This window comes from Tympanuchus pallidicinctus, unplaced genomic scaffold, assembly GCF_026119805.1.
Source record: "Tympanuchus pallidicinctus isolate F22 unplaced genomic scaffold, pur_lepc_1.0 scaffold2, whole genome shotgun sequence".
NCBI lineage: Eukaryota > Metazoa > Chordata > Aves > Galliformes > Phasianidae > Tympanuchus > Tympanuchus pallidicinctus.
Window position 1 is genome coordinate 39325123 of NW_026294721.1, and position 15364 is coordinate 39340486.

Sequence of the window (15364 nt, forward strand, 5' to 3'; positions counted from 1 at the left end):
TGTTTCTGACAAATGCTGACAAGAACAGAGGAAGATTTTATTCCAAAGTGTTATTCCAAACTCAAGGTAGCAGTAATGAAAAAATTCAAAGACGAACAAAAAAATTCAAGTCCTAAGACATAATGAAGAAGATACTAGAGTAAAAAATACTATATAATTTTGCTGCTACTAAACAACCCAGTGAGAAAAACCCCAAGTCATCACTGGACTTTGAGGAAGAAAGATAATTTTTTTTCAAAAACACCGCCAAAACCCAACCCCCAGATTCTGGAAGAGTGATGTACATTAGAACATTAAATCCTGAGAAAACTGTGCTGATGATCTCTTTGATGATCTCTTTGTTTATTTTTCTGTATGAAAACATCACTGGATCTTGGGTAGTGTGTGCTCTCTCTTTTGAAGCTCCCTACTGTTCCCAGACCATTGATTTCAGTGCTTTGTTTTTCCTGCTAGGTGCTGACTGGCTCTCTTTGTCCTGCGACCTGCTTTTTTCAACAGGTGAAGACTCACATGTTCTTAAAACCTTTCTTACTAAACCACACAACCCCAATCTACTCTCATTTTCCCTTTTTTTTTTTTTTTTAGTGTAACTTTGACTGTTAATTGTTGCTTTCTTTTCAGTGAAATTCTGTCTGCAACTGAGACCCCAGATTTGTTCAAGTACTTCAGCAAAGTCCTGATGAAAGGTGAGAAAAACAAAACAGTGATGCATATTTGATATATCTCGTTCTTCTGTTTTATCAGTTAGTATTGTGTTTGTACCACCAGCATGCAAGCATGATGCTAGGCTTCACTTAGCAGCAAAATATCAGTGACTCTTGATCAGTTTGTGATTTGTTGTAACTGCATTGTTTTTCATTCAACGCTGTAATGAATATTTTTCCTGTACTGTACTACTGCAGTTGCTTAGTTATACTTATGTCAAATGTTTAATTTGTTTTCACAGAACACAGCTGGTGTTTTCCTAGGCTATTTCTGTAATATGCCAAGATGATTTTGACATCAGAAATGCTGCAGTGAGATCTGCAACAGTCTCTGTCCACTGTCTGTCACACATTTAATGAATAGTTTTTCCTTTCACTATATCATTAATGAAAATGTTGCCTGGCAATATACACAAGATGGATTATGAGAAGGCTTCATTTGGTCAACTTCTTCAATCTGACTCTGAAAAATTATCTCTTATTATATACTTTAAATTCTGCAGCCTTCTGATGCTTTCTCTAAGTGTTTGTCTGCTGACCAAAAGTGTCACATTTCATCTTAATGACATTTTGCTCATCTATCTTCTTCCTTGTTCTGCTTGGGATGACCAAGATAATCTTTCTGTGCTTAAAGGCAATTTTACTGTTCCCTACTGCAACCCTTATTAGTGAATGAATGTTTTGTATTTCAAAGACAGTTCTATTAAAATATCCAAAAATATTTGGTGATTCAGAAATATTTTAAAAGTTGTTATGGTCAGATTTTTTCAATCTTGTTTTTCTTTATGATTCATAAGAAGCCAGATTAGAATACTTTTTTCTTTTTCTATGACCATTTCATACAAGAAAAATAATGTTCTGTAGCATAAGATTATGGACACTTTTAAAACCTCATTTTCCATCCAGTTACCTTTTGTGTTGCACCTTATTTTTGGATTCAAGTGGGTTTAAGTTATTTGCTTTGGTTTAAATTTTACGTGTTCATGATTGTTTTGAATCAAGGGCATATGAGCTACACATTAAGTTATCACAGAAATTTCTCCCACATCTGAATGAAATTCATACACTTATATAAATTTCTGTTAGGCGCAGATCTGAAGGCAAACTGCATTTACAGTTTCATAGCTTGTCAGATTTTTCTCAGAAAGTGATGTTTTACTGGAGGCACCTCTTTACCTTGTTGACGGTGGAAAAAAATCAGGCATTGGCAGAACTATAGCTGGTGAAAATTGTACTGACTTCATTGGGTTTGTAGGTAAAGAACCACAGCACAGTATTCTCCACTATGATAACTCATATTCTCCTGTTTATACTTCATGAATATTTAGAAAAGGTACGCTTAGTATTTAATTTGTGCAACTACATAGCATTCAACCAATATCTTCCAATATGCTAAATGAGCTCCTTAGGCTGACAGCAGTTTTTCACTTCTTTTTATAAGTTCTGGACCCTGAAAGAAGCAAAACAACTATAAGCAATAAAATCAGAAGGATCGTGGAATCACAGAATCACCAAGGTCAGAAAAGACCTCTAAGATCATCCAGTCCAACTGTCCACCAACATTTCCCACTGAACCATGTCCCTCAGTACAACATTCAAATGTTTCTTGAACACCTCCAGGAACGGTGACCCCACTGTCATGCAGCTTGTGTCAGCACCTGACCACTCTTTAAGATAACGTACTTGCAAAAAAAAATAACGTGTGTACATCAGTAAGTCAATTCCTTAACGTTTTATATCTTTGCGAGTTGTGTGCAAACACATGTATGTATGATACTTCTGCTGCTCAGCTCAGATGGTCTTAGCTGGTTTTGTATTTGTTGGAAAAACACTGAAGTAGTTTTATTATAAAGAGCTAGCAGCGTGGTTCTTTGTAGATTGGCTGGGTAAAGCAGAGCTGAACATTTCTCAAGGGTCATGGAAAGCTTCTTAAGCTTCAGTTAAGGAATACATTGGAGAGAGATGAGAAATAAGGAAAATCAAGCGTACTCAAAGGTAGAGAAAAATTTAAGAAGCTCTGTAGTATGAAGTTCAAAAAGCTAAAATAACACAGGAAGGGTGAGAGAAAATCAGAAATAGAGAAATAAGTACAGGAAATACCTTGACAAAATTTTGAATGTTCCTTCCCTCCCTATTGCAAAGGAATTTGTTTTAAAAGGAAATTCAGTCAAGTACTGTTAGCTAGAGAAAGATCTTTGGAAAAGTAACCACAGGAATTGTTGCAAATTGCAAAAACAGACTTTGTTTTTTGTTGCTTAATGGAGAAATTTACACTTAAGTGCTTTCATTTTGATTAAGAATATACAGTTGAAAGTGGAACAAATACCTCTTTCACAAAACATGCCTCACGATTCTCTTCTTTGCAGCACTGTTCCCTCATGGCAGTAAAAGCCACAGTGATGGAAGTCAACTGCTCCTGTGTGATCTGGGGCTTGTATTTGATGAGGTTGATGAGCATTCTGCAAGGGAAGCAAAGTCCTGTGAAGCTGGAAGGTGAGCACACAGCTTAAGAAGCACTTCTCAATCACTAGTCCAGTAAGATCTTTGTTTTCTTATTATCCACTTGCTTTCTATAGCTTTTTTCATCTTTATGAAACAACCAGGCAGGTATTTGCAGTGGGGAGCATCTCCCTATTCTCCTGTGAAGTAAAATAGTAGTGCTTGTTTTTGAAGTTGTTCCACCACTAATATCCCTGAACAAATCATAAACAAATCGTTTGTGTTGTTACCACTCAAGAGTGTCCTAGATAATATAAGTTTAATATAGCATGAGTTATCCAAGATAACTTGTTTTTCCTTGTAGTGGGAGGTCCAGCATGACAGTTCTCTCTGACAAAGGCGAACAAGCATCCAGAGATCAAAGGAGTGATTGGGTTTTGGATAAATACATAGGCGGTCTCACTGAGAGACAAGCTTCAGTTAAACCATAAAGGTCGTGCATTAGCTTCCTTGTTCTTCTGGTATGTTTTTATGATATGACTTTCACAGTTTCTGTAGAGTACAGTGTGAGGAGCTAACTTTGGGCACTTATTGCTTCCTATCTGGTGCTGTACATACCAGTACAGCTACCCACCTCTGAAAAATGACTTTCTTCTAATTAAAGGCAGATAAATACAGGTTCAACCAGACTGCAAAAGAAAGTAGGACAAAGATAAGAAGAAACAAAAGCAGTTAGGTAGGTGCGCTGCTGAGGCTGGACATGGCTGCTTTCCAAGGCATTTTATAGAAGGCAGACAAGTACAGTGGACAAGGGAAAGGTAAGCATTGCCAGGGTAAAAATAAGGAACACGGGTAAGAGAGTGAAAGAGGTGAGCCTTACTCCTGTTTCTTGTGCTGTAACTTTTCTTCTTCAGTTGTACACAAGTCTTCGTGGAAAGTGAACAGATCAGGTGTTAATGATAAAGGCACATAATTCTCATCAATTTCTAGTTTCCCCATGCATGGCCTCCTGAGAGCATAGGAGCTACTACAGCAGTGGCAAACAGCAGGGTTTATTGGATTGGTCAGGTGTCTTCTACATATTTCTCCAAGCACAAGATCCAGCTTTACAGGAAGAGGTAAAAAAACACAATTTCATGTTATTCCCTTATTTTAATAAATCCCTGATATAGATGCTGCTTTTAGTAAAGTTATAAATGATAACTGAGATTTAAATTAAGCTTTGTCTGTAAGATAAAAGGGATTTTTTCTGCTGAATGTTTTTCCTGAATTCGTTCTGCTAAATGGATTGTTTGCAGTGCATGCTCACAGAGAGTAATTCAAGCATTGACTTCAGTAACAGTGTTATGCTTACTGCAGGTGTGTATGTGGAAGTACCTCTTCAGGGCAGCTTAATACCTCACTGAGCATTTTGCTCATTTGCTAGTACTCCAAACTATTGGACTTTGCTTGTAGTAGGAATTGACACAGAGCTTCAGGAAAAAAAATAGGACTAAGACTAGTAAGGAAACAAAAAAACCACCAAACTTACATTTTCCTCAGCACAAGGCAATAGCTTGTCCTGGCTCAACTGGCAGCATTTGGAGCCAATTGTAGTCATTTGCTTGGTGAATTTTATCAGCTCTGCAGATGTTAGCTGAGGCATCTTCTTGGTGAAGCTCAGGAGAAGCCTGAAATGATAATTTCTTTGATATTGGTGCTTACATTCAAGCAGCTAACAGTGAGCAAGCCACTGCCTTCAACTGTGTAAGGCTCCAGCCAAATCCCACAGCAGAACACTCATTCCTACTAAGGCAGAACTCAGCCTGGTGTTTACAGACTCATGTAGGCAAGTATAAGCATGCTCCCTGTGAGATCTCTCCTTTTTCTGACCAGTCTCCTACCAGGCTAAATAAAATTAATGCTAATATTGCTGTTTATATTTTGGTAGGCTCTCTTATGAAATGGTATGTATATTTTCCCTGCTTTGTTCACTTTCCTGGGAGTGCAGGGAGCTTGTTTAGAAGCAAAACTGAACTCGAGTGACTTCTTGGCAGAGCTGATCTCAGCAGGAGATAAGCTCAAAAAAGTTGATTTTTTTTTTTTTTTTTCTACTTAAAAACTGTGCTTATTAGTCCTGGTGGCTGGGGGAGCCATAAAAACTGGTACACTAGGCAGAAGTAGCATACTGGATTTGTTGGAAACCTCTAGTTCCAGAAGTCTTTTAAAGACCGAATGTGCCCAAGAGTACAAAAAGCTCTCTTTATCTTCCTCCCCCGACAAAGACAGCAGAAGCCTAACTTCATGCAAGCAGTTTATAGATTTGAAATTACTTACATACTTTGTTAGGCATGTGCTCATTAACATTGCAAATCAAGGCCAGAATTCCTGCAGGAGGCTTGTGCCTGCATGTTGCATTGAAGCACAGCACACAGCTAAGCCAGTCTACTGTAGTTAATTTTTTGTTACAGTTGTTAGTATTTGTATTTGCTGATGGAATTAGAGAAAGGTCTTTTGCAGAAGGTGCAGAAATGGCCTTTTAGCCATGACTCTTAAGTTACATCTCACAGCTAAAAATGCAGTTATAAAGCAAAGCAAAAACAAAAAACACCAATGCATAGCAAAAGTGAATGAGAGATTGAACAGGTTGTCATTTCATTTCACTGCCTCAGGAGCCAGGTGAGGAGAAAACTTTGTCTTGGAAGTTAGAAGGAAAGAAAATCTTACAACTTATTGGACCAAACATTCAGATGATGTCTTTTAGCCCAGCCTTTTTCTCATCTATGAATTAATTGTAGCCTACATTGTTCCCATCTGGTACAGGCATCAGGTAAGCAGAAACATGTTTTAAAAACAAAAGATAAATACTCGTTTTGGAAATAGTAATCTCCTTTCTCCTTGTAAATGTCACAGCTTGTTTTCATCACACTTTCAGTTTCATAAATGTGTTTCTTCAGTTCTTCTTCCTGAGGAAACAGAATTAATTTGAGGAATCACTTTATCAGTGGGAATGCAGAATGTCCTATTGCCTTATGATGAGGCCTTGATCTCCATAGCTGCCTCTCACCTGAAATGCACCACTAAGTTTTAACTTCATTAGAAACCTGTCTAAAACCTCTAAACTGCCTGAATGTGACAGAAGTCCACTTCAATCATCTTTAAATATTAATTCTATAAGTAATGGAGGGCTAGGTTTGAGGCAGAGTTCCTCCGAGCTTCAGACGTATGCAATGCAGATGTCTATATCTGAGACTGGCTTGGAAGGGACGTTAAAGCCCACCCAGTTCCAATTCTCTGCCATGGGCTGGTTGCCACCCATGAGACCAGGCTGCCCAGGCCCCCATCCAACCTGGCTTTTAACACCTCCAGGAATGGGGCACCCACAGGTCTCTGGGCAGCCTGTGCCAGTGCCTCACCACCCTCTGAGTAAGGCCTTTTCAATTTTCAAGTGGGCAAGTGGTGCTGCAGGGGAGCCTAACAGAGAGTGGGGCTCACAGAAATGCTGTCTCCATCCCTCCCACTGGCATCTCTATCTATCCATGTTAAATCATTATAGAAGCAGCAGCAGCTTCTTGCAAATTATCCACAGAGAGAGGAAGAGGCTGGATACTGGAAATCAGACATGCACACCAAGAGAAGGTTTCTTCCTGTCCCATCCCCAGTAGCTCTGATACCCACAGAAGCACTATTTAGCCAGAACAAGCTGTGTGGTTGTGTGCCTGAATTCATCCATGTATTATAGAAGGCACTTACCCCTCTGCTGCAGCAGTTGTCTGGAGAGCCAGTTTTGCAGCACTCATCCAGTAGGTCCTCGTATCCTTTACCTATTCTTAAAAGCATTTGAGCAGAAAATTCAGGATGTCTTCTGGAATACTCATAAAGAAACCTGCAATATGTATGCATTGGGAATTAGCAATAAGACCAAACCATGGCTTTCAGGAGACTGGGGATGGTAAGGACAATAGGGATGATTTTGGGTTGCTTTCATCTGACCTTCCATGTAATGGGAAGAATTTCACAAAATCACAGCCCAGAATTCAACTTGAACAGAACATGACTCATTAAGCTCTTCCTATCTAAATGAAATAATTTCCAGTAACAGAGCCATTTCTCAAAAGATCTTGAAAAGATTAGTTGTCTTAAAAGCAGTCACTCTATGTAGCATTGTGCTCAATCTCTTAGCTGCACTGTTCGTAAATGGAAGTGATGGATGTCATTTGAAGTAAATTAATTATCTTTGTGACTTGATGCTGTTTCTGTTGCAGCTTGTGGCTTTTTTTTTTTTTTTTTTTTTTTCCTAAATTTGCTGCAGGTGGGGTCAGGGCTTTGTCAGACAAAGGAACTTGTCTAGAAAAGAAATGGATCAAACCTGTTGAATCAAGACATAAGCATCATTTAGGTATGTGTTTTTATTCCCATGTAAGAGTGTATCAAAGCTAGATTTTGAGCCTAAGATCAGAACTGATAGTACCTAAATTTCACATGCATTTCCTCAGTTTTCTCTGAAATAATCGTGTCTTGTTCAGCATTTGTTCTCATTCTATACCCTCTAAGGTTGGTATTTTATGACAATAACCTTGTGCAGTTCCTACATGCCCACATGCTCAGAGTGCAGACAAATCCAAGGCTAAATGAGCTGATCTTTATCTTTCAAACTGCCATCTTGTAACTCAAGTAGTAGAACAGCAAAATTGAAGACTGGAGGAAGATGCATGTTACCTGGCTAAGTGGGTATCTTTTTCCTGGGCAAAGCGTTCACATATTCCTTTGTCTTCTATAAACTCCCTAACCTGGGGAGACAAGTTTGCAGGTTTGTCATCATTTTCTGCATTAACAATGCATTCAGTTCTTTGGAGCAGTGGCTTTTCACAGCACTTTTTAATTTTACTTGATATGATGTCTTGGTTAGTGCAGACATAGTGTAGAATTTCTTCCTGAAAAGCAAACAAAGGAAGTTTAATCAGATTTTGGTCTTTTTTTAATTTTTAATTTTTTTATTAGCATTGTTATCCCCATTTTACAACCAGAGAAGGGGACACTCAAAGGGGAGAAGGAGCTGAAAGCAGTCAGCTGTACAGACTGCTGTACAGTAGTCATATGGCAGAACAGGACAGAAGTCATGTTACTCTACCTGCTGAAGCCTTTTGCTTTCCATTTGATAGGTTCCAGATAACCACCTAAACAGAGAAGTTAGTTATCTAGCTAGGCATCACAGACAAGTAGTGAGATAGATGGGTTTGATACGTTAGAAAGCAGAGAGAACAGAGGAAAGGCAGATACATGTTTTGCTGAAAATTGAACAGAAAATATATGGCACAGCTAGAAGCTGCAACAGGATTCCCTAAAACAGAATTAGACCGTTTTAGTCACAAAGTTGATTTGCTGACTTTTTTTAAAGACTTCATGACAGAAAAAAGTAAACTGGGATAATCAACCATGTTTTAGTCTGAAAAATTAATCTCCAGAGAAAACAGTACAACACAGAAGGAAAAAAAATCTGAAAACAAGAAGAAAAGGCATATAATTTCTGCAAATGTACATAAATATTAAATGTTTTACCCTATCACGCATACACTCCAGCATATCTCCACGACAGCAGTCTTTGTGCATGTTAGCAATATCCGACACAAGTTTGGTAACAGTAAAAAAATCAGCTTTAGGGAATTTCTGGCTTATCTGCACGAGTTTCCTAAAATGAAGAAAAATAGTTATTGCTAATATTCTCAGTGTGAAACTGTGATAGCTTCCATTACTTGTCTGTAGAGGTCTGTATGCAAACTGGTCAGAAATGGCCTGTTACTGCTGTCACTGATATTGATAAAAAAATGCCAATTGAAGCCAAAGGCTGAGATATTCAGAGTTATCTTAGGATCTCCAGTGAAATTTAGTGTGAGAAAACAGAAATGTGGTAGGTGAATATGAAATTACAATAACAATCTTGTGTCTTATATGAGCTGAACTGTATTTGGCTCGTAAACATCAAATCGCCAAGAGAAAACAGTGAGTACTGTCATGCATCAATTTGTACTAGTCCATTTGCCTTGTTAGGTGCCACTGCTGGCCTGCACAGAAAGACGATGTTGCAATATTCACATCCATTGTATTGCATGCAGGTGCAGATCTGCTTTCAGCTGACATATGACATCCACAATGTATTTCAAAATGCGTATGCCTAAGGGACTACAGTGAAGCATCCAGGAAGCCCTGGAACAAGCAACATATTGCATCTTAACAATGAGTGTGGCCAGTCTACTGCTGAAGCAAAGAAGCCAAAGCCTTGTTTCGTGAGCATCAGGAAGACTCACAAAGCCTTTATTGTCCGTTCTCCAAACTTCTTCAGGATTCCACATGTGTGTTCCTGCCTCAGGCCATCTTCTCTGATGGGCTTCACCACCTTTGGGGCCTAGTAGAAAGACAGTACAGACTGTGAAAATGGAAGAAAGCCAAGGAAATGCTTTGTGGTAAAACTACTCATTTAAGTAGTTAAGTAGCATTCAAGTCATATTTCACCCTGTCCTTAGCAGGGTGAATTCTAACATCAGATGCAGAGGCTGAAAAAGAAATAATCAATAGCTCTCTTTGAGCATTTGTTTTGTTATGGGAAAGCCACTGGTCCCATGCTACAAAACCAAACCTCACTTTGTAATACCTGTCTCCGAAAGCATTCCTCCAGGTTATGAGTGGAGTCTTCAGCGCTTCTGCAGCAGTCCTTCATCATCTCATCATAATGGATAGCAACAGAAAGGATTGTAGGGGCATAGAGGAAAGGATGCCTTCTGGAAACCTCATAGATAAAACTAAAACAGAGATAAATGTTTTTAATATCAGATTAAGCCTTGAAACGTAGGGAGCTGCAGTGGTATTGTAGCAAAACAACAAGCTGTATGATGCAGTGTGTCTTGGAAGAATTCTGACATTTTTCTGGAAATTAAAGGCTGAGATCCTTCCAGTTCTGGTCTAGAGGCAGCGGAACATCTGCTTGGCTTTTAAGGACTAAAGACAAATCCCTAGTATTTCAGGTGAGTGCTTTATTTAAACTACAATGAGATATATCAGATTGTTTTATTTTTTATTTGTTTGGACCTATATTCAAAGTAGGCTTTGGTAGAACAGGTTTCACATGATGAGAAATAGACCTGGATGAATTATTCAAATATTTATCATTAGGAAGAAAAAAGAGGATGGCTCTACAGCAAGTCTCATTGAACTTTTTGTTTGATACTGCATTTGTGGTCTCAAGGCTCGTAACCACTATATGCAGACAACAAATCTATGAGTCATTTACTTACTATCCTGGTAATGAATGGCGATGCTCTGAATAATTTTTGCAGGCAACTTCAGCATTTGGCCTTTCAAAAGGAGAAATGAATCCTTTTGATGAATTTTTAAGGGAGAGGAAGCAATCATTTCTTTCAGGGTCCTTTTTAGCACAGCAGTCAGTAAATCCAGGAAGATTGTCCTCCTGGCATATAGTGTTGAGGAAGATCCTGTCCTGTGAAAAATTAGGAAAAAAAGCTAATGTGTGTGAGGATTCTATTTCACCCCCATGAGTTTTCTGAGGAGACTTTTTAACCCAAAAAGCCCTAATTTGCGTAAATGTATAGTTTCTCTCTTTACTACCGCTGCTTTGCCTGCAGCGTCAGAGTGACTTCTAAAACATATGTCAATTTCTGGTACCTACTATTATGCCAAGATAGACTTTATTATGAGACAGTTTTCAAACATATTGTTCAGCTTCCACTGAACTTAAAACATTCAGACCCTCATTTCTTGATTAGAGTCAAGATGATTGTTTGATTTGTATATCTCAACGGGATCCATATTCTTTTCTAATTAAAATCAGTGTGTAGTGACAAGTCTCAGGTTTGTGTAACAACAGTTCTCAGGTTCCTTGTTCATCACATAGCAATGCTCAGGTTTGCTGTCAGTCATGCTTCAGCTGGGAATTGTTTTAATTCAGGATTTGCGTCAGCCCCTTGCTTAACAAATATAAGAGTTGTAACAGACTGATATCCATTTTCCATGATTCAATCTGCTGATCTCTGACAGTACATTGAAGTGGACTCCACTGAATACTAGCAATGTGAGTTAATGGAGTGGAGAAAGCTCCTATGAGCATCATAGTTGCTAGAAATATGTAATCTGACTTCTACTGAGTTCTGTTATGATAGACATAAAAGCACAAGTTTACAAACATTTTAAGAGGTCAAGGATTTCAAAAGCTACTGTGTTATTTTCTATGAAGGACTTTGTCATCCTTTGCTCATCTTGAGATGTCTTTTAGGTGGGAGCATGGAGAAGGAAAGAGTCAATAAGAGCAAACATTCACACACAAGTAAACCATGTCTCCTAATATCTTACTCCTGCTGGAAAAATGCATACCAGTACCCTGAAATTATGTCACTTCTGAAAATCTGTACTGCATTAAAAGTACAAGCTTGCTTACCAAAGGCTTCTGACAGTTTGGATTGTCTCTGTCTACGTCAGTGCACCTTTTGGCAAAGTCTGTTACAGCTTCAGCCATTTTAACCACTTGGCCAAATGTGTTTCCTTGCACGTACTGCGCAAACATGATCATGGCTCTATAAGAAGAATGGAGATCATTAAGAATGCTTCTGTCTATCTAAAAAATAAAAATAACTGTATTACTTTTTGCACGAGACAGTAAGAGAGCTTCTATCACCAATTCGCTCAGGCTGATGGAACAGGGAGTGTGCAACTTGCATTGCGTGCTCATCTCCAAATGACACAAAATGCCATAGCAAATTTGGCAAGCAAATTTGCAAGTAGATTCTTTACCCAGACAACTTACATGGCTTTAAAATTGTTCTCTTGCAGCTGAGAAAACCGTTGGCTGATGCTGTTTTTTTCCTCTGAAAAACAAGATAATTAGCGTTTGAATAGAATATGTTTCAAATGCTTCATCAAATACTTTTCTTTTTTAAATATACAGGAGTTTCAGAAAAACAGAATGCAGTGCCAGTAGTACTATTACTAAAGTGGAGGGCATGAGGCAATGCTATCTATTTGACTTGAAGGTGGGAAACAATTTGTTTTTGAGCTACAATGTAATTTCCCTGCCTATTTCATGCTTTGCGGAAGGGAGATACAATCAAACCTAGAAGGTGTTCAGCTATGGTGGTACACATCACATGATTAAATAAACATCTTAGAAACCATTTGTTGACTTGTCTTAGCTATTTAAAAGTGTACTTGATGATCATTTGGCTGCAGGTGAAAGCTTCCCTGTGTAGAAAATACACAGTAAATTGAAGACTACCTTGGTGAACAAAAAATCACAGAACTCATCCTTCTCTATTAACTGGCCCTGTGGAACACGAATGTGTCCAATTTATCTGAAGATTATATGCAACTATTTTCCTTTGCCAGTGGATCTTTTATTAATGGCCAAGCCTAAATCCTATTGTTTCTTGAGTTTCTTGTTTCCTAGAGAATACTTTCAGAGAGTAATTTTGAAATTAGGAGCATCTTCCCTAATCAGGATGGTTCTATCTCACACCCATGTCAGTAGTTCGGAGAGCAGTATAAAAGAATCAGGCAAAAACTAAGAGTTAACCCAGTTTCCCTAAGTAATGAGGAAATGTCAGTTGGAATGATGATTAAAGATAAATAGGAAAAACAGCAGTTGTTAGTGCATTTGAAAGTTCTAAAGATGAGAACATTTGACCAATGATAGAAATATATAATGTGAAAGACTCATTTGACCTGCACACTGTGGGAGGATTTCAGTTTTCTCTTTTTTGGGACTTAAAACTTAGTGCCAAATGCAGTCATCATAGGCTACTTCAGAGGTTAGTGGAGAGTAAGACTTCTCCAAAGAATAATAAAGAGCAATTTCCTGACACAGCTACACTGAATAACTAGCTGGATGTCACATCCTCTTCTTTACTTTAATGTCTTTCTCCCATGGACTATGTATGGATGCTAGAACAACTTGCAGTCTTTGCTTCAACAGGTTTTGGAGTACCTGAAATTTAGTGGAATAACCACACTCCTATAGATTAAATTGCCTTTTAGTGGGCATCCTCTTTGCATGGACTAGCCTGTATCATGCAGCTCATGGACTCTCAAGACATTAGGAAGTGATATTTTTAAGGCTGATCACAGAGCTGGAATTATACAGCTACAGTTCTGTTGCATACCTTTCGCTTACAAGAAAACTCTAGTGTAGAACTAGCAGTGATAAAACAATACTAAATAACCATGCATGCTAAGATGCAGTCATCAGTATTATATGAAAGAACAGAATAAAAACATGAGGTATGTTCTTACCTGTGTCCCGATAACTTCTTGGCAGGGCTCTGACTATAGTAAAACTTACTAATAAAATAATATAGATTACTGTTCTCCAGTTCATAATGTCAGCCTTTGGCAGGGACGGAGATAGGTTTAGTTTATCTCTGAAAATCAGAAAGACTTAAGGCAAACGACATATATACTCTACCAAACAATTTCTGGTTAATCAAAACCCTTGTAGTGTCACATATAACATCAGCCCTTCTAGAATATTCCCGCAATAATTAAACATGCCATTATTTGCTCAGTGTGATGAACTGATCAACTTGTTGCAAAGAAATGACTTTGTAGATTCTTTTTTCCCTGAAATTTAGGTGGACATTTTTAACTTATCACACTTCAAACAAGAAGTTTAAACATTCTCTGCGCTTTTTATCATAAATGTAGATCTCTTCTACTTACAGCTTTGCTCAAAGGTGATTGCTGTGCAGAAGGCTCCTTCCTAACATGTTGTTAACCAAAGGATCCCAAGTTCATCTGTTACCCTGAGATTTTTGCTTTTGCTTTCTTGCTGAAAAAGCCATCTTTTGCTCCCTTAGTCCAAGGTGTCATGGTGAAAAAGTTGAATTAAGTACCCTACACAGGTATATATATATATATATAGGGTATATATAAACATTAACAATTAGCATAAAAATGCATCTGAAATCTTCAAACAAAATCAACTTGAAAACTGAAGAAGGAAGGGGGAAAAAGGGTTTTGACTTATTTAATGTCTTTTTTTAAAAGTATGCTATAGCATAATTGTGACCAAAATGGTCAATTTTTTGAGACAGAATGGCTTAAGAGAGCCATGGATATTTTTAACTAAGAGATGAGTGGACAAGTACAGGTATATTCAGTTTGAGGGAGGAAAAAAAAGAGAGAAGTTTTTATTTCTTTAGTGAGAAACTGGCAATATTCTTTGTTTCATTCTGAAGAAGGATGATGAGGCTTTTCTGATCTCACATGAGACAGTATCAAAAGGAAAAAGGATTCTGAGCGAAGATGGTAGCATGGAGGCAGTGTGGAGACTGCTTGGTGCAGTCCCAGATCAGTTTCCTCAGAAGAAGCGGAGAGATACAGATTAATCCCGTTATTTTTATGATCAAATGCAATCGTGTTATGGAAAGCTATAAAAATAAGAACAGGGAAGGTGTATTTGCTTCAGAAGCAGCTGAGACACTGATGCTAGAGGCTTTTTATAGCAGGTTTATAGAGTGTGAGAGTTTATTGATGTGTAATGTGCCATCCTAATTATTTCAGGAAGCCGCACTTGGCTGCTGAAGCGCTTAAACTCAGTGTCTCCTCTGCCCCTCACCATGCTTAGTGAAACAGTCAAATGCTTTTCACTTGTATTTGAGAATATTTGCTAGTATGAGGATGGCAATCTACAGTGAACATTCTCTTATCTGCAGAAGGGAAATGTACATATAGTATTTAACTAGAACAAATGAAAGAATTATGAGTTCTTGTTTTTCAACCTTGCTGACTGAATCAGTCTTAGACCTGTGGAGACCACAGCTGTTTCCAGGCCTTCTTACAAACTGTCTTGCAGTTTCAAGGGAGAGCTAAAAGCAGCTGACTGCTGCTAGGGTGTGTGGAGTTGTGAATTTCCATCAGCTGGTTGTGGCTGTGTGGAGGGGAGAAGCATTCTCAAGAGACTGCTGAAATTTCTAAGTATTTCTTATGCTGTAAAGTTTTTGGTCTTTATGTTGTCACAACCAAAGAGGGGAGCTGGTTCTTCCTCATTGTTCCTCTTTGGTTTTTGTTAGCTTTAGAGGAAGGTTCCTGTGGTTTTGGTTGGTTCATGATACAATTGAGTCATTGATTAGCAATCCCTAATTAAGCTACTGAAAAGCAAGTGTGTTGAGACACTTAATTTTTGCTTTTACTAGTGAGAACAGAATTTGTGAATTTAACTTTCACTTGGGTTAGCTACTTCA

General features: G+C 38.2%; 1 protein-coding gene and 1 long non-coding RNA gene across 2 annotated transcripts; one reads left to right on the forward strand and one right to left on the reverse strand.

The window, feature by feature from the left end:
- Nucleotides 1–560: 560 nt before the first annotated feature.
- Nucleotides 561–13508, reverse strand: AFP (alpha fetoprotein). The gene is made up of 14 exons (XM_052683265.1): nucleotides 13416–13508; nucleotides 11935–11995; nucleotides 11569–11704; nucleotides 10412–10614; nucleotides 9772–9919; nucleotides 9428–9525; nucleotides 8682–8811; nucleotides 7842–8056; nucleotides 6876–7008; nucleotides 5991–6088; nucleotides 4675–4813; nucleotides 4024–4247; nucleotides 3031–3163; nucleotides 561–2154 (listed from the first exon to the last, which is right to left on the reverse strand). Exons 1-14 carry the CDS (start codon nucleotides 13498–13500, stop codon nucleotides 2110–2112), a joined length of 1848 nt encoding a protein of 615 aa, XP_052539225.1. The 5' UTR covers nucleotides 13501–13508; the 3' UTR covers nucleotides 561–2109.
- LOC128080733 (uncharacterized) lies at nucleotides 583–12301 on the forward strand. Its single transcript, XR_008206861.1, has 4 exons — nucleotides 583–686; nucleotides 2146–3197; nucleotides 7435–7521; nucleotides 9236–12301. It is a non-coding gene; the product is annotated as an uncharacterized LOC128080733 (long non-coding RNA).
- Nucleotides 13509–15364: the final 1856 nt, after the last annotated feature.

Excerpts from the sequence above, each read along its gene's own strand:
- AFP (XM_052683265.1), bottom strand. The coding sequence starts at position 13,500 with ATGAACTGGAGAACAGTAATCTATATTATTTTATTAGTAAGTTTTACT. Across the intron at positions 9,920-10,411 it reads CGCCATTCATTACCAGGATA|TTTTATCTATGAGGTTTCCA; the intron begins GTAAGTAAATGA and ends TCTCTGTTTTAG. Across the intron at positions 3,164-4,023 it reads TTACAGCACAAGAAACAGGA|AATGCTCATCAACCTCATCA; the intron begins GTAAGGCTCACC and ends CTTCCCTTGCAG.